Source organism: Prinia subflava, chromosome 2 (assembly GCF_021018805.1).
Source record: "Prinia subflava isolate CZ2003 ecotype Zambia chromosome 2, Cam_Psub_1.2, whole genome shotgun sequence".
NCBI classification, from domain to species: Eukaryota; Metazoa; Chordata; class Aves; order Passeriformes; family Cisticolidae; genus Prinia; species Prinia subflava.
The window spans coordinates 63532837-63552601 of NC_086248.1; the positions used below are offsets into that span (position 1 = coordinate 63532837).

General features: G+C 43.5%; 1 protein-coding gene across 1 annotated transcript in view; it reads left to right on the forward strand.

The window, feature by feature from the left end:
• TXLNB (taxilin beta) overlaps nucleotides 1-18246 on the forward strand; it is a 36236-nt gene extending 17990 nt beyond the window's left edge. Inside the window, exons 6-9 of the mRNA XM_063390257.1 lie at nucleotides 972-1046; nucleotides 6322-6414; nucleotides 7544-7639; nucleotides 8732-18246. Coding sequence (XP_063246327.1) covers nucleotides 972-1046; nucleotides 6322-6414; nucleotides 7544-7639; nucleotides 8732-9535 — 1068 coding nt within the window. The 3' untranslated portion in view covers nucleotides 9536-18246. The remainder of the gene's footprint in view (nucleotides 1-971; nucleotides 1047-6321; nucleotides 6415-7543; nucleotides 7640-8731) is intronic.
• Nucleotides 18247-19765: the final 1519 nt, after the last annotated feature.

Consider the following 19765-nt stretch of genomic DNA (forward strand, 5'->3'; position numbering starts at 1 on the left):
AACAGAGCAAAATCCTGTGGTAAAATAACTGCTTTATTCTCATTTTTCAAGCTATCATTAGCTTTCTTTTTCTAAAATACGTTTGGCCTGACTAATAAAACACTTTATAAATGTTTGGTAGATGTCAAGGACACTTCTTTAACACTCTCGTGAATGTTTCCTGCTTTCAGATTAAACCAATTGCTAAAATGTTACTGTATACTTTGGAAGTGCTGACTCAGAACTGTAGCTAGGAAAGGTCCCTGCACATCTCATTCCTAATTCATTCAGCCTTGACCAATCCTCCACCCATTTTATCTGCAGCCCACACGTCAGAACGTGAGTTTGGCAAACACCTTGGAGTAGGGAAGCACACCTTCCCAGGAGAAGCCAGGAAAGAAACTGCAGTCAAGCTCCTCCTGGGCTGCCCACTTAACCTGAGATATTTATCACCCTGAGCTGGAATTGGGTGCAATTGTCAGTGCAAACAGAGCCCAACAGACAGCAGTAAATGTATGACATTTACTATGCACTGGCTCTCTGAAAATTCACAGATTTTTTGATGCAGATCTGACTGTGCCCATACACACATGCTAACTCATGGTCATTAATGCAAAAGGAAGTTTGCCATTCACTGGAGAGCGGGAATTTGGCTGGAGCTGTGCTGAAATGAATGTGCCAGAAAGCATCATAACCATTCTCCAGAAGTCTGGTGAAGATGTGGTTAAATGCCACACTTCTTATAGTCCACTGTACTGTACACTTAATCCCAAGTAGATTTTGAACTCCTATTCAAATATGCCTTTGAAACACAAACAGCTTGTCCCATGTTCCAGGATAACACTAAATAGTCTGCCTTACCTAGCTGCTCTAACTGTATTCACCTGAAAGTTAGATCACTCCTTATCACAGTAACATGAGTAGCTGGAGGATGGGGATTTCTAACTGATAATCTAGGGACCTAACAATTTTCTCTCTGTTGCTCAAAACAGCTCCTGAACCAAGCTGCAGAATGGAAGCTCCAGGCCAAAATGTTAAAGGAGCAAGAGACTGTCCTACAGGCACAGGTGATTGCATGGTGTGCCTTTGTTTGCCTGTTTCTAACCCATGAGGCACATCCAGGTAAAGTATCCAAACTACTTTCTGTGTATTCCTTCTAGCCACATTCTACATCCCATAGACTATTGCAAGGGAAGCAGGTTATTTTCAAGCCAACTGTAAGGTAATGCCCATACTGCAAATCATACTCTGACATGTGGGTTGTTTAGTCTAAGGAAGAGAAGGCTCTTTTGCAAATTTTTGGTATTTAAAAGAGGTTATAAAGATGGAGAGAGTTTTTTGGTGGGTTTGGGTTTTTTTGTGGTTTTTTTGTGGGGTTTTGGTTTTGGTTTTGGTTTTGGTTTTGGTTTTGGTTTTGGTTTTGGTTTTGGTTTTGGTTTTGGTTTTGGTTTTGGTTTTGGTTTTGGTTTTGGTTTTGGTAGGGCATGTGATAGGACAAAGGGTAATCGTTTTAAAGTGAAAGAGGATAGACTTCTTTTACATATGAGGAAGAAATGCTTTGCTGTGAGGATGGTGAGACACAGGAAAAGGTTGCCCAGGAAGTTGTGGATGCCCCATCCCTGGTAGCGTTCAAGACTGACTAGATGGGGTTTGAAGCGACCTGGTCAGTGGAAAGTGTCCCTGACTAAGGCAGGAGGGTTGGACTTCGTGATCTTTAAAAGTCCCTTCCAACCCTAATCATTCCACAGTGCTGGTTTATGAATGTTCACAGTGCTCAACCACAGAACAGCATGTGTGCCTTGACTATTCACCATAACTACCCTTCAGGCAGGTTTCTAATACAGCAAAGCACTGAAGCACATACATTTCAGGAAACAAATTTACCAAACTGGACCTGCTGTGCCCTTGTGCTTTTCTGGACTGGGGTGCAAGGGCAGCATCTTTATTAACTTTAACAGGAATTCTGTCTGCTAAGGGCTTATAGAGAGGGGGGGTCTCTAGGATTTCAGTGCTTAACTGTAATTTGCAACTTTCAATAAAATAAAATTACTCACCAAAATAACACCAGGAGTCAAGCTGGAGTGAAAGGCAGTAAAACCAAGAAATAGGCAGAATATACTACACTTTGGGAGCAATGCAATAATCACCTTGAACAGTCAAGTGAGACCTTGAATCAATGAGTGAGAACACTAGATGACACCAAAAAGAGAGAGTATCAGTAGATTTTTCTAGATTTAAGAAACAATTATGTAGATTCTTTGACCTGTCTGTGGGACAGATTCCCCTCCAAGCAGAACCTTGGGGGGGGTGGTGTCAGTCTGTCAGCCCCTCTTGCAGCTGCCAACCTTCTCACCCACCAGGATGCACCCTCCTAGCCCTTGCTCACAGTTAATCACACAGGCAAGTTGTCCCAGCTTTTTTCTTGCAGATATTCTAATTTCTACCTGTTGAGCTGTCAAGAAATGCCAGCATTAAACTGATAACTTGGAAACATGCTAAGAGGGGTTTAGTTTTCCACATGCTTTTTGAGAGACTGAGATAAACCAGTGGCACACCCAAGAACATCATATAAACTGCTGCTGACAATAGTTTGACAGGTTCTGCAATCAAACCTCAAAGGCCTCCAACCGAGTCTGTCGCGACTGCAAACCTGTTCCCAATTTTCTGAGAGTGGTTTTAATTAAACTTTTATGTTCAACCAGAAGAAAAAAATAATTATGCAGGCAGACCTCCGTAGCCAGTTTAATGAAGCCAGAGGTATTGCTAAAAACTAGAACATTTGAAACAGAAAAGGTATTCTTAGAAAACACCAGTCAAGCAAGTCTGTAAAGGCATTGAGAATATATGTGCCCCTTGTCGACTTGTGCAGACAAAAATTACGTGATTCACTTCCTGAAATGAAACGTGTTGCTCAAGTGTGAGAGCTCTGTCACTTACATATCAGCCTTCACTTGGAATTACAGGGAATAACAACATTATTAATACTATTTTAAATTTTTTTTTATTATTCCCAGTATGGTAGCACCAAAGGACCTCCTTATGGACCAGATGCCATCATGCAAGGTGTTGTGCATGTGCAGAACAGAAAGAACATAAAGAGGTCCTTGATGCAAGCAACACAAAGCAATAAATAGATATTATGCCCCATCCCTGGAAGTGTTCCAGGACAGGTTGGATGGGACTTTGAGCAACCTGGTCTAGCAGAAGGTGTCCCTGCCCATGGCAGGGGTGGTCTTTGGGGTCTTTCTATGATTCTATGATTAACAGAGGAACAGCTGCATAGAAATTTATGAGAAGCTGTTGGGTCAGTGAGAAAGGGAGAAGCCGTAATATAACCTTCACAGTGAGATATCACTCTGTTTCAGAGGAGGTGATGAACACCCACTTCTTCCTTGAGCTGGAAGGAACTGGGGACATCATGTTCATGCCAGCTTGTCTCTGGATGGCACAATGTGCCAGAGACAGTCAAATCCGGCACTCCAAATGCTGACAGGGATCTGGGACCAGCTGAAGAGGTACACCCAAACTGTGGTGGTGCTTCCCAGGAGGCTGCATGCTCTCCCCAGGCATGAGGCTTAGGCAGACTATTTTAGCTTCATGCACTGAAACAAAATCAAAAGATAGAAGCCAGCCAAGACCTTTCAGTTTTGGTAACCAGCACAGTGCAACCACTAAGCCATGGCAACCAAGAACATAACAAGGCCAAAGGGGTGTCCCCATCGTAGCATCCCCTCAGCATGGCAGTGCTGAGGAGCCCTCACTTCCCAAGGCCTCGCTCTCACAGCAGTGCTGCCTCCACCCTCCCTGCCCACACAGTCCTGCTGGATGCAGCAAGGGGGTCCTCATCTCCCTGACCTTGGAGCACAAGTGCATGCTCCTGGTGAATGACATCTCTCACAGCCTGTTCCCAGCCACTATGGAAACATTCATTTATTATTCAGTTTAAATTGCAGAAGCTATTCTTAGTGTTGTGGTGCTGCTTAGGGCCCCAGATGAGGTCAGAGCTTACCCTGTTCAAACGTGAAATGTTTTTGACCTAATTAAACAATACGCAAAAATTGCAAGGGAAAGCGGAGACAGAATTGAGGTGAGCTTTTTTTAAACAGATCTGGGCTAGGAGCCTCAGTTCTCTGACTCCCACCCCTGCTCTGTCACCTGGCTTTGGGCTGCTAAGGCATTTCTCCTCAGAGCTGTGACGTCTCTTCCAAATGTCAGCGTTCCACTGATACACTTGGTATCAGAGTCCCCCCAGGCTGTGGAACTTGGGCTGCTAAAACAAATCCCTCTGAGTTTCTGTTTGTGCCTAGGTCACAGCTCTGGCCACAGCCTTGTATAAATACAGACAGACAAGCTCCATGTCAGCTAGCTCTGGTGTTGGCACCACGGGTGCCCTGTAGGGGTTTAGCCTCCCATGTCCCCACGCAGCTCCGTGGGGAAGGGCTGCAGCCCATGCCCTCCTCTCAGCCTCCGAGGCCCCTACAGCCCAGGTGACACTAGGCTGGACCCCTGCATCCGTGGCTGTCGCAAAGGGCACCACAACAACTAGCATGAACAAGCATGATACGTAACATAACCATACCTGATTTCAAAATCAGAACGAAATACAACCCACTATTAGCAACATTTTCTAAATGTTCTTTTCCACAGTAACTTCACAGTACTGTCAGGGGAGGGGGTGAGTTGGCTGGTACCACACTAAAGAAAAGCTCCTAGATAATCCTTTATCCAGCTGGGGTAGAGAGAGGAGAGGGCAGCCAGTTTCCACCCACACACTGGAATACTGCAGGCTGCTCTCGACCCTCCCAGGGCTCTGCACCCACCCTCCCTCAGCCATCACCTGCGACACCATCACTTTCCCTAAGAGCTGCCAGGCTGGACAGATGAAATATCTGATGCCCTAAACATTGCCAGGGATGTTCTGGCACCAGAAGGAATGGAACAGGCTGAACTGGACATCTTTTCCAAAGGGAAAAAAACCAACAAACAAACAACCAAAACCACCAAACAAACAAAACAACAATAACAAAACCCAAACCATCCAAAAAGAAGCCAAAACCAAAAAAATCTTACAGAAAACTAACCTCAGATCTTTAGAACATTTGTTTCCCCAAAACCATCTGATGATTTTAGATACAAAAAAATGTAATAACAACAAAATACAGCCACAGATAAACTTTGCGTGGCTGCCAGGTACAAACTGATAGCAAAATATGGAGCCCTGGTAGTCTGAAATGCTGGCACATTGCAACAGAACTTCCTTCCATTCTGCTTCACAGAGTGAAGTGAAACTGGCAGAAGAGGTTGGCTGGGGATGGCTTGCTCTGTCTTTGTTGGCCTTGCCTAAGCTGCAGTCCAAAACAGAGCTGACAAGGTGCTCTCTCATCTCAATCAAAGTGTGGTGGAGGGATGCATCTTGCAAGAATCCAGTGCAGAGTCATGGCAGTGTGAAAGTGAAGGGTGGGCTTTGTTTACATGCCAGGTAACACAGAAAGTGAGCAGTGAGACTCCTCTTCAACAGGGGAGTCCAGTGAGGCACATCAAGCACTGCCTGTGCAGCTCCTGGCCACAGCCTGAGCCACCAGGGGGAAAGCTGGAAGAGAGGGAACCGTGGCTGCAGCGTGTTGTGGGGATGCCTCTCCCCCAGCTCACTTGGACATCAGGAGCATCATAGCCAGCACCCAGGTCCCAGCCCGCCTGGGGAAGTGCTCTGAGTAATCCACAAGGCAGGTGAACAGCTGGGCAGCCAGGCAGTATTGACCCCCTCTGTCAGGGCTGAGACCCCCAGGCTAAAGCTGGGGTTTGGTGACACCTGCATGGGGAAACAAGGTTTAGAGCTCAGGCACAGCTCTGCTGGCGCTGGCTCTCACCTTGAGTTAATCTCACTGAATGGTCCTGCACAGCAGCAGTGGTTGGGCCAGCTCAGGTTAGTCCTTGCCCATGGAGATGGGCCAGGGATCACACCAAGGGAAATGTTTTCAGAAGTCTTGATATCTACAGAATTACTTTTCTTCTGGACACTCAGTACAGAGATATCACAGCTGCAACATTCAGGAGAATACGGCATTCATTACTCACAAGTCTTTTTAAAATCACTCACCTGGCTCTTTCTAGTCTTACTCAGTTTATCTTTCTGCAGTGGAGGAATCATAACAGTTTGCAACCACAAAAAGATGCTAGAGTTTCTGTTCCGTGATGTTTGTTTTTCATGGTCTCCAAACAGAAGCTAATTTCCATGTCCAAACACAATACTTATTTTATTATCTTCTACCGAAGTAGAAATCCATCATCCTGGATGTTCTGAAATTACTGAGGGTTTGTTTTCTTTTTTTGCTGTTAATACAGATCACTCTCTACTCTGAAAGGTTTGAAGAATTTCAGAAAACATTGGCCAAGAGCAATGAAGTGTTTGCCACATTCAAACAGGAGATGGAAAAAGTGAGTAAGTTCAGGCTCATGCCTGAACTCTGTAATTGATACTTTCCTTTTAGATTTTGATATTTCTCACTCTAATAATTCTACCTGAGATGGGACCATCTCTGCACATTTTGAAGAATTAATTTCATCAACATTCAAATGAGATTTAGAACACGCTCAGCCACGACCAACAGCTGCTTAGATTTCAGCTCTGCAAGCTAAACAGCAGAAAGGAGAGTAGAAAGCTCTCCATTTCAGCTAAAACTGAAAAAGCCTGGAAGAATAGATAATATACCTACAATCTAATGGGGTGGTTGGATGCAGATCCCTAAGACATACCAGAGGGGAAGTCTGGAGTCACATTTATCAGACCATGTTCCCAGGAATGCCCAGAACCTTCTGGGTGACTGACACTGGTACAAAGAGTTTGACACAGGCTACACATCTTTCCACTAGAGTATTTAGGCAGATCTGAAGCCCACCAACCCCTTTGCACTGCAAGGAAACAGTCCAAGAGTTTGTTTCCTTGCAGCTGAGGTTCTTATTTCCTGTACTGAATGGGAGATAAAAACCAAATACGCCTACATATTGTACCTGCTTTCATAACAAACAATGTTCTGCTCTGCTACCAAGGCTCAAACTCCTCATGCCCTCATCCAGGCAGCATCTAGTAATTCTTCACAGAGAGTTCTGCCTGCAGAAAATGAACAGAAAAAATGGTGCTGTTTAGCTAGTGGTGTGTTCTGGGGGTAGTATAGAGGGGTGACTAGTCCAGGGGGAACTTACCTGGCCTTGAGGGCTCAGAAGAGCCCATCTTTAACTTCCCAGCAGTCTAACACTGTAGTCTGGTAAAGAGACAAACAGATTCCACCATTTCTTTGCCTTTTGTTTTTGTGGTAGTTTGTATGCTGGAACTTGGCTATAATCAATTGGTACTACTTTTGAGACTACAGACTAGAGGCTGAAAGTGATATAGCAGCTACTTCAAATGAAATCCACCCCTTTATGTAAATTATTACTTAGCACAAACACTACAGCCACTGGTAGCAGAGTTATGAGTAGGGCCAAAGACTTGAATAAAAGCGTTGCCCTAATTTCATCTTCAGGATGGAATTTCTTTGTGATTCAGCTTTTCTTCCTGATTCTGTAGATGACAAAGAAGATGAAGAAGTTGGAAAAGGATACTGCTACATGGAAATCCAGGTTTGAGAACTGTAACAGAGCATTACTGGACATGATTGAAGAGGTGAGCAGTCTTTCCCATCTCAAGATGCATTCTTTTCCACACATAGAGCTTTAACTAGGAGATGAGATAACCTAAAAATCCCAGAAGTCAGTGAAAAAATTTTTCTTGAATCTAAGGGTCTTTCTGTCAAGCTACCTTGATAATTGGTTGTCTTTAGAGAAAAAGACGATCCCAACTGATAGGGCTTTTAGATTGTGCCAGCATCCACTACATACATGAGAAACTGAATTATGTAACTCTGAATTTTAAGTGCTCTAAAAATGGGTGATTCTTAATGCTCTCCCATAGAAGAAAATTGGCATTAGTTCATTTCATGCTGCTTTCTGCATAAGAGCATCCACCCAGGGAATTAATATGTTCTAGCTAATGAACTTTAAAATCACACCTTTCATTAACTTCCTGTGTAGTCAAACTCTGAGAGTAAAAAGCAAGTCCTGTGTCTCACCATACTTTTAGATGTGCTGTCCCAGGGGCATTGCAAAGGAAGTTCATAAGCACATTGGAACTCACTCAAAGAAGATAAGAGGCTGCCTGAAGTTTCACCCCAAACATATGCTGAACTTGGACCAGATCTTTCTGGTTAGCTTTGTAGCTCTGTGCTATTAGTATTTCTATTTTTATGGATTTCTGTATCTCTTGTTTCCTCACTGGGTGTAGAAAATGTTCCAATTCAGGATGCTCTCACAGAACCCAGAAGCAAGATAAACAAAAAATATAAAGCAGCTTGTTTTCCTCCAAATTCACACCCACACCAACCAAAAGTTCAAGCAGGCTTTTGGTTGCTTATCTGTATGGACATCCACTATGGCTTTCCATCTCTCCAGACCATCAGCAGGTATTACTGCAAATATATTTGAGTGAAATTGATCTGAATATGTATCCAGAATGTTAATACTCTGTAGTTACAGGGATGAATTTTCTCTTGAAGCTTTGGTCCATAGTTATTAAAGAGCAGTTGGTGAAAGCCAGACACCCGGCAGCATGCTCTGAGGGCTGCTTAGATCTCAAATAATGTCCTAATTGCCAGTTCCACTAATGAATTGCATGCACCCAAACTGAGCCTGTACCTTTGCCTGATGTCTTTGACTACAGAAAGCCATGAGGTCCAAGGAATATGAGTGCTTCATGCTGAAAATCCAGAGACTAGAGAACCTTTGCCGTGCTCTGCAGGAAGAGAGGAATGAACTGTACAAAAAAATAAAGCAAGCACAGTTCCCAGAAGAGGTGAATGGAAATGGCATCTTAGAAGAAGAAGAAGATGAAGAAGATGATAGTGCAATGACCCCTTCCTCCTCTGAGCAGGCGAGCGATGAGCTGTATGAAAGTGACAAGAGGATGCTGAAGCAGCTGGCTGAAGCTTTCAGGGTGTCCCACAAGGCAGAGGAGACCCTCCCAAGCAACAGCAGCAATCCAGAGACCTGTGACACTCAAACGTGTAATGCGACCCTGGTGCCAGAACCCCCTGCTCCCCTCATTCCACATTCAGAGGCTGGGAATCACTGTGAGCAGCCCAGCATGAGCACACCAACACCCACTGAACACACACCAGCACCCACTGAAAGTGTGGCAGTGCCCACTGAGAATGTGTCAAAGCCCACCGAGAGCACGCCCTCGCTTCCAGACAGGGTGCCAACACCCACAGAAAGTGTGCCAATGCCTCCCGAGTGTGTGCTTGTACCCACTGGGAATATGCCGATACCCACTGAAAGCATGCCAGCAAGCCCCAAAAATGTGCCAACACCCACACAAAACACACCCATTTCCCTTGGGAATGCACCAGTACCCGTGCAGTGTCCACCAAAAGCTGCAGAACAGGAAGGTGACCCAGCAGATAGATCTGCCCAGGGTCAGTGTGTGGAGCAAAGAGGGGACACAGACATGGAAGCAGTGGATTGAAGACACCATGTGTCCAGGGTTGTCTTCTGCAAACCAGAGCACTGCTTTGTCCTCTAAACGGAGACCTTTTTTTTTTGTTAAGAAACAAAAATTGGTTCCTAAAACACACTCATGTATTTGTATCCAAATGTAATGCACTTCTTTGCTACCACTATCCAGTAATAATGGGTCTGCAAATTTTGCAGTCCTTCATATGTTTGAAGTATAATATTTTCTTAATGACATGAAAATACAATGAAATCACAGGATCTTTTTTTCCCAAGCATGATGAGTCATCTCATTCAGGAAAATAATTTTAGTGTTGCACTTCCATGTTTCAAAAACCATTGCAATTCTCATGCATATATTTGAAGATCTATAATTAATTCTATCTATTTATTTTGACATCGCATAAAAGGTGGCCTACTTGGACTAACAGTGATTTTAATCAATGAGGTGAAAGGAATCTGTAATTACAAAGTAAAACAGTGAAACCATAAATGTGGTCAGCCATATCCATGCAGCAGTGCAACAACTAGAGGTGAATTTTTCAGCAAGGAAGTAACCACTCAGCACTGTAGTCTCAACACCCACAAGCTTTCAGCCTTATCTTCCATTGGTCTTTTCTGCTCAGTGTTCTAGAGCAGGTCTTGTTTTCAACAAAACTACAGGGAAAGGGAAAAGATCTTTTCTAGATTCACATAAAATAACTGAAAACAAAAGCAATTTCCAAACTGATGGCAATTCCCAAGGTAAGGGTCACAACTCTCTTTCTACATCCAACAGTAAACTGCTCTATTGTCACACTCTTTGGAATCACAGTGGGCCAACAGTGGGGATCATGCCTGTTTCCAGCTCACAAAAGAGATTCGAAGTTCAGAAATTGGTTACAGATCCCAGTTTCTAGGCAGGGAGCAGAAAGCAGAGTGGAAGGTATCAGGATGTATTCCAGAAGAATACAGAAGAATAATCCTAAGGTCATGCTTCTCGACAATGCTGTCCCTCCCAGTTACAGCCACATGAAGCTCAGCTTCCTCCTGGCATTGCTGCATGTGCTAATGCTCCCAGGAGAAGGATGAGGACACTCGCCTGTCACCCCATTCTGGAAGCAGAGCTCAAGTAAAGAGGAACCAGGAAAGCAGGAACCCCTCTCACAGACACCTGCAGGGGCTGGCTACATTCTCATCCCCTTTCTTGTCTAACCAGCTCCTCCCATCTGCCTGCCAACAACTATTGCCTAATAATGTAGCCACCTTGTCAGAAACTGGTTTACTCTGGTGCCAAGGACAGAGATGAAGAAGGAAGGAGGCAAGGTAGGGTACCTACCCGGACAGCCCTACAGTCTCAAGCAAGGAGAGTAAGCAGGCTTTCTAAAAGAAGGCTAAAACAATCCTGTGGGCAGTCCTTGTTTCTCATCTCCTTCCTCTGAATTCCATCCAGGCCTTTCAGAGTCTGAGCTGGATAGCTTAAGAATTTAAAAAGCACAATTAAACAAGAGGTTTAGAGGTTGGAAAGGCAAATCTTACAATCAAAGAAACCCATATTTATAGACAAATCCCAAGAAGACCCTGAAGACAAAGCGATTCATTCAAGCCAAAGTTGAAATTCAGGTGAACCAAGAGGAGACGTCATCTTTGACACACTGTGGGAAACAGTGGCCACAGAGCAGCAGCATGCCACCCTCCAAAAATGGGCTTTGAATCTTTGCTTACTGCCAACATGATCTGTACCCTGGTTAAATGTGTCTGTGAACTGCTTTCCAGCCTTTTCCAGACCTACCTTTTCCATACCTTGAAGTATACAGAGCATAAACTGCAAAACTCTTTTTGGATATGGCCTGCAGCTATTGTGACTACAGTTTTCAAATGTGAATGCATTATGTTAGATAACAAGACCTGCAGGATTTATCTCATGTCTTTAATCATGTGAAAGTAGATAATTAGAGTCTTAGTTATCTTAAGCTTCTTTTATAAGCAGAGGAGAAGAAAAAGCATCTTTTGAGGACAAGTTATCCCATGATAAGACTGGCATCCAAGTCAGAAGGAATTACTTTCTCTCCGAAGATGATCTTTCTCTTCAGATTCTAGATCCAGCCTAAGACAACTAATTTAAATTTAATATGTCTATTGTTAGGTATCTAAATTAGGCAACATGAATCCCATCAGATATTCAGACTCAAAGCCCTAAGTGAATGGCCATCTCTGAAAACCAGGCCAGTTATGTGCCTGTGAAAACATTAATCCTTAACAAATCTGTATCCTAAGATAAAAAGTTATACTCAGTCAATACACTTTTTTTTTTTTTTTTAGTTTCTGTTGGCTTAAGTTTGTAGAAATATAGTTTCCATCACAACTTCTGTTTGTTATTAGGGTGAATTTTAAAATGAATGCAATTTATATACTTGCTAATGTTTTGGGGATTTTAATTCTTGATCTTGTTTGATTCTGTTGCGATTTTAGTAACCACCTGCATGAAACCAACTTATTTTTCTTTAAATACACCCTTTTCTTCAAATAGCCTTCAGTTGTTGGTGTTTTCTTAAACATTCAAATATTCACTGCAATAATAATGGCCTTGCAACTTCAGGTTGGTTCCATTTTGCATAATCATTATGGTCACATCTTTAATTATGTAATTGATGTCTCATACCTTCCAACTTCAGCGAGCAGGGAGACAAGGATCCTGCAGATAAAAACTTCCTACATAGTTATGATTTATTCTTACAGCATCATTCCTCATGAATAAATACACAGCCTTCTGGGAAAATTACTCCCACTCTATTCCACCTTCCTCATTTTTGCCCTTGAAATTCTATCACTGAATTCAGATACTTGCAGCTCTTATTACTGTGAGTTTCTCTCACCTACCTGTTGATTCTCTTCTTTAATACCATGTACCAACTGCATTTTATCCCAGCAGTTTCCTCCTCATTTTCAGTGTATATGCATGCATACAACACTGAAAGCCCAGGAGAGTGAAAAAGCTCCATAGCTTTTCATTTCAGGATCTGACTTCACATGTTTACAAGAGTCGAGAACTGTAGGGAAAATTCTGGCTGATCCCAGGCTGCACAGAGCATTTAGAGTCAAACTATGGAGATGGTTTATGTGTAATTTCATGGCCTGTAGAGCTGGGGAAAGCTGAAGTACCCTCAGTAGAAGTGGAAAATCTGTAAAATTAACCAAGCACCTCTTCATCATCTGCTGCATCAGACTGGAAGAATTAAATCATGACAGGTTTCTGTGTGCTAACATACATTCTCTCATTCTTCTTCAACATTAATTCCTGGCCTCCCTTGCTCTTTTCTTCCACTGGTACCCAATATAAAACTGACTGTGCATAGTATCCTTGTGAAAAGCCCTTGGGATGGCAGTCTGCACAACAGCTCTGCTGCAATTCCCTCAGGTGCCTCTGCACTCAAGGCACAGAAACCCACATTTCTGTGGGTCTCAAGACTCATTTGGAGGCTGTAAGTGGCAGTGAGACCTGCCTCCCTGGTGTTCATTGTTATCATCATTGTTCTACTAATCTGGCAGTCTCATCAGTCCTGATGTGATCTGCGATTGCCTCCTTCAGTCTTGCTTTTCTTTCATTGTTATTTCCTTACCATCAGGTACAGATCTGGGGGTGAGGAGAGATGGTGATGGTAGCTATTTCTTACTAAGAAGCAATAGCTTTTTTAAAATCAGCATCTGCTGACATTCATCTGGTTTCTGGAATTTCTTTTTTCTGAGTTTAGGTGGTCCAGGTGCCCTATGGCTGACACGGGAAACCTTCAGCCTGCACACTGCCAGCTAGTTCAGGCTCTGAAAAACAAAGTTGCAAGCTGAACACACTTTCGGTGTCACAGCCAAGCCCACACAGAAAAGAGCTTAAAAGTCCCAAGGCTCGAGTGCTGCTAGTCACCGTGCTATCTCTTCCCGTGTGTTTCCCACCAGTTTCCAGAGAAATAAAAATAAAATGCCATCTCTGGCAGAAATATGAGTTACAGCTTGTCCCCTGTGCCCCCATTCAAGGCATCACTCCCACTCAGACGCTGCACCCGCTGCCCTCACCAGTGTGCATGGCTGCATTTGAATTGGGCCACTCAAACAATTCAGGTTAAAAATACACCACCACAATCACCAAGAAGAGCTAATTTTAACTGAGATCATTGCAGTGATCCCACTGGGGTTTTGTTCTGACAGTATCCAGGGAAACATGACCTCAGTTCTGGTCACCATAACTGCTAATTGAACTCCACCCATCCTTTGCACATAAAGGAATCCACACATTTGGATGTTAACTCTGGAGTATCATGCTGTTCTCAGAGTTAATGGTAGCCTTTCCATTGACTATTTTAACAGACATTCCCTGGACTGAATACAGAATTTGGAAAGTTGTATTTTAAATCTCAGTCTGACCCCCATCACAAAAGACAGGGAAGACACAATATCCAACACACATCAATAATGACCAGCCGCAGCCTTTGGAACCGTGTGTTACATCTTCTGCACACAAAGCAAGCTCTCACACTTCCATGCAGACACCCTGGGATCTCATACAGGAGAACAGGTCAAGTGCCAGCAGCAGGGTGATCGCTCACACTTCAAGGATCACAGCTCTGGTCCCAGTCACTGTGGTAGAGGTTAACTGGCAAAAAGACTCAGCAATATGCATATACTGAGCTTCTTTTTCTCTTTTTCTTTTTCTTTTTCTTTTTCTTTTTCTTTTTCTTTTTCTTTTTCTTTTTCTTTTTCTTTTTCTTTTTCTTTTTCTTTTTCTTTTTCTTTTTCTTTTTCTTTTTCTTTTTCCTTTTTCTTTTCTTTTTCTTTTTCTCTTTTTTCTTATTACAAAATGTTATTAAATCAAGGTTTACAGACCACAGCATCCCAGAACACAAGATTCAGCTTCTGTTACACTGGAGGCTGAATGTAATGTCAAAAAAATGATGCTTTTTTCACAGAAAGAAGAAAACCAGTGAAGTCCATGTCATTTTTACTAGAAGCAGCCTCTACTTGTGGGTTGGTAATGCAGTGCTACCTTCTGAAATCCAGGGTCACATTTGAATTACATCAACTGGAGACAGTTTTGGGTTTAAGTTTGTGCTTCTAGACTGTGGATAGACTGCCAGGCCATTGCACAAACCCACACCTATAACTGGTGCTATTCTGCACAGCTAGAGAGTCTGTTCAGAAAAGTCTTGATGACAGAAATAGCAGCTTGACTCAGAGTTAGAAAGAGATGGACCTGCCACTGCGAGAGATGTCTTAGCAGCAGATCTCTGCACTTGCCTTGGTGAAGCCATTTATCTCACCTGTCATTTTCTGCATCATTAAATACATCCATAACACTTTAGATGAAAATACCTGCAGTCTACAAGCATGGTTTGCAACAGCATGGTATGTTCAGGTGGCTCCTCAGAAAGGAGTCATGGTTTAGCCCCAGGTGGCAATTCACTACATGTAATCATCCCTTCATTACCCACATCCCCACAGTGGGATGGAGAGGAAAACCAGAAAAGGTAAAACCCATGGACTGAGGTAAGAACAGTTTAACAACTGAAATAGATTAAAATACAGTAACAGTAACAGTAACAGTAACAGTAACAGTAATAGTAATAGTAATAGTAATAGTAATAGTAATAGTAATAGTAATAGTAATAGTAATAGTAATAGTAATAGTAATAGTAATAAAAACAGGAGATAACAAAGAGTGAGAGAGGAATAAAACCCAAGAAAGAGGAGTGATGCACAATTTAGCTGCTCACATCCACTGACTGATGCCCAGCCTGTCCCTGAGCAGCATCAGCAGCTCCTGGCCAGCTCCCCACAGTTCATATAATGCACATTTCACTCTGTGGTGTGAAATAAGCGTTTGGACAGTTCATGTCAGCTGTCCTGGCCATGTTCCCTCACGGCTTCTTGTGCACCTGCTCACTGACAGAGCATGGAAAACTGGGGATTCCTTGACTTAAAGTAAGAACTACAGAGCAAAACCTAAAGCATCAGTGTATTACCAACATTATTTTCATACTGAATCCAAAACATGACACTGCACCAGCTACTAGGAAGAAAATGAACCCTCTTCCAGACAAAGCTAGGACAAAATTAGATTGAACTTCTCCTTCCATAAAAGATCACAGTGACCTTGTGCATGCAGAACATGCATGCTGACAACCCACCCAGGACTTCCACAACTTCAGTCTGTTGTGTTTGCTGTTATCTATTTCTATGTCTCTGTTACACACATAACAATAAAGATTCTTATGAAACACAGCTTAAGCCACAGTTACTGGTGAATTGACATACACCACACTGACATCCTAATTATGTATTAATGTAACACATCCAATGATGCAGGTGTTTTGTTACAGACCTACAGAGCTGTAAGACATTTTAGTGGTGTAGGCTTTGCAACACCACAGCTGCAAGGACACTGCTGCTCTGCTTGGTGCCCTTCTACTCCAGAGAGGAACTGGGTTTCTTGTGCACCCTGGGGAATCCCACAGGTACCAGTGGATAGCAGGGGGAGACAGAGAATGCAGACACCACTGGTGTGCACCTGGAACTCCTGCAAATTTTGCATTATGATCTCTGTTCTTGGGACCCTGTGTCTCACACAAATGATCTTTCTGCCTCATATTGCTGCTTGTAAAATGTGGGTAGTGAATGTGGTTGTGAATTATTTTGAGTGCAAGTAACATTTACTGCTCAGTAAGACTAATTGCTTTCATCTAATTTAAGATGCCATTAAAAATTATAATCATGCAATATCTTATATTGGTAGGGAACTTCAGAGATCACCTCCCCTTCCTAAGAGAAGCAGGACCATTTTGAAGCTGCATCAGGTTGCTCAGATCCTGTCAGTTTTGAGTATTTCCAAGGATAGAGACTGCATGTCTCTGGCTACTTGTTCCCATATTTGATTTTTCTTCATGGTTTTTTCAGAATATTTTTCCTTCTGTCTAATCTTCCCTGGTGCAGCCCATGTCCTTGGCCTCTCTCCTCGCCATTATGCAACACTGTCTTCTCCATAGCCATCATTAGTTTAAGATCCCCTCTGAGCCTTCTCCAGGCTGGACAAAACCAGCCCTTGAGATGACATGGGACATTCTCATTTCATAACAAGAGAGCCCACATACATGTCTAACTGCCTGCCTGTTCCCTGCCTGTTCACACTGCTGCTGTCCAAGTAGAGCAGTCACCACTCCCCATTCATCCACCAGTCTTCCCAGTACTTCACCATGAACTCCATCACAGTGGAAACCCTCACCTATTTTTCCAGCATGGCAGCTCAACATGATCATTTTCTAACCCAACCTGGTGAAAATGCCTCAGGCAGCTTTAGATTGTTATGAAAATGCTCCAGCAAACCAAATCATTTTGAACTGGCTTTGCTCAGGGGATGACTTTGTAGGCAGCTGTGCCAGATGAGCAGAGAATAAACTGTTGGCCAACAGGTGGGTTCATCCATGTCCATTGGGAATGCAAAATCCTCATCCCTCTGTGGCTGCAGCTCCCACAGGATGTGTTGCACAGCAGCAGCTACTGGAGCAGTAATTCCCACAGGCTCGGGTTCCTGTGCTTGATAGAGTTTTTCTCCTGAGGTTTTGTCAAAACCTTCTGAGTCCTCAGCAGAGCATTAATTGTTAACAATAACATTTACACAGGTGTATGAACTTTCCACACTCGCTGTTCCTGTTTGCCAAACAAAATGCTCCAAGGATTAAGAAGAAGAAAAATGCAGCAGCACAACAACTTGGTTAAAAGCACACCCATGTGTGCTATGTTCAGAGAAAGCAAAACAAGCAAAAGTCTTTTCTAATCCTTAAAGGTTAAGAAGCTCAAGTCAGTCTTGTAAAGACATTTTGTCTTGTCACACCAGCCTATTACTGAGAAGCCACTCTAGGCTAGATTACAATAGCACAGAATAGAACTGTTCAGTTGGAAGGGACCTACAATGATCATCAGTCTAATGATCATCTGTCTGACCACTTCAGGGATGACCAAAAATTGAAGCACTTTGTTAGTGGCACTGTCCAAATGCCTCTTAGACAGCCTCACATCATCAAGCACCCCTCTAAGAAAGCCTGTTCCAGTGTTTGACTACACTCTTGCTAACAAAAAAATGCTTTCTAATGCTCAGTCTGAACCTCCTCTGTTGCATCTTTGAACCATTCCCATGTGTCCTATCACTGGATTCCAGTGAGAAGAGATCAGCATCTCCCTCTCCATGTTCCCTCCTCAGGCAGCTACAGAGAACAACAACATAAAAATCCAGCCTCTTTTTTCTCCAAACTAGACAAGCCCAAAGTCCTCCTCCACTCCTCACAGGACATGCCTTCCAGCCCTTCCACCAGCTCTGTTGCCCTCTTCTGGATGCACTCAAGGACCTTCACATCCTCTTAAGTTGTGGGCCCCAGAGCTGCTCACAGTGCTCAAGATGAGGGTGGTGATGCCGTGCCTGGTGACCCACACTGAGCTGCTGCCCACCAACACCTCCAGATCCCTCTCAGCACAGCTGCTCTCCAGATTCTCCTCTCCCAATTTATACTTGTACCTGTATACTGTCCCAGGTGCAGAATCCTTGTTGAATTTCATCCCATTGCCAAAGTACTCCAATCTAACTAGATTCCTCTGCAAGGCCTCTCCTCCCTTCAGAGTCATCAGCACCTCCCAGTTGAGTACTATCAGCAAACCTGCCAACAGGGCATTCCACTGCTGCATACAGATCATTTTAAGTACATTAAAGAGACATACCCTACAGGGCATTTCCCAGAGGTTCTCCAACCACCAAAGTCTGAACAAAATATGTGTGAACCCTTTTGAAGTCTGCTGGATATGTGTTTTATTTTGAAAACTGCTGAAACAACTTGGCTAACAGTCATGGCTGATGAACTGTGTAACTGTGAGGACTTGTGAGGCATCAGCTTGGTCCCAAAAGACAGAGGCAGGCTTAAGTCAATATGATGAAGCTCTCACATGTCTGTGCCCTAGCACTCCAGGACTCAAAAAAGCCAGTCTGAAATACCTTCCCCTGTGCTGCTGCAGTGTGCACCTGCAGCAGTCAGAGGGAGCAACAGTACTGCAGAGACTTATTTTGGGGTCCTCACTGCCACACTACAGGTTTCCAGAAGTGCAATACTGACATTTCTGGTACATTTTCAAACTGACACAGTCAAACCAGTGTAAGTTCCAACATGCACATTTATCATGCCTTGGTATCCATCAAAGTAATCAGAAAAAAATGAGAGTTCACTGTCACATGGTATTTTTTTTCTGAAGATTTTACACACCTTGTTTAAAACTTGGCTTATTCTCTCTGCCTTGCCTCACAAAACAACATTTCCCCTACTCAGCAGCTGAGCACAGAGGGAAGAGAGGATTCAGCAGTAATCTGAACTGGAAAGTCCAGCTGCTTTACATGTAGGTGTGTGTTTGTGCAGAGGTGGCAGCTGAGTGCTCATGGGACACCAGGGCAGCCTTGCTCTCAACCCAGGAGCAGAGCAGGGCTGGGCCCTCCTGCGCTCCTCTCCTGCCAGCGCATTTTCTCCAGAAGCCAGACACGAAGCACATCAAAATCTACCCAAATAACAGAACTCCAGTAAGGCCAAGACAACACTGCAGAAGAGAGTGCCAGCATGCAGACACCATCCTCAGCAAAAGCTGGCTGCAAGCCACAAACTCCCCTCCCACGGTGTCCTTGCACTGGGCTGTGACCACTGCTATGGGTGGTAACTCCCACCAGCTCTGGTGACCTTAATGACAAGACAAAGACCAGAACCTCTCTATTTAACAACGATTTCTCACCAGCCAAACTTATATTGCAAATAAACTAAATGAGTCATCAAACAGCTTGAGTGAAGCTCTCTTAGTCCTCACCAAAGTACTAATTCCACCTCTCCCCCAGTCTGTTGAGTCAGAACATTTCTCCCTCCAGCCCTGCTCTGCCGTTCACGATCCAGAGAGGAACAGCAGTGTTAATTCTCCCATCACCTCTTTCACGCCTTCAGCCAAACGTCCTCACCTTACCGTATGAGTCAGATTTCTGATTCTTTTCTTCCTGTGAAAGCAATTTAGCTGATAAAACCTAATTAATATTATAATTCTTATTAAGAATTCCTTGCTAATGAGAGATCTGCCAGACACATGACTAGACTAATTTGTACAGTGCTTGTTCTCAGCAATAACCTGTACTCTGAAGTTCTGATGTCCATCAATTATCCAAAGCCCTAGTACAAATCTTCTGGCATAAACAGGCACAACACCA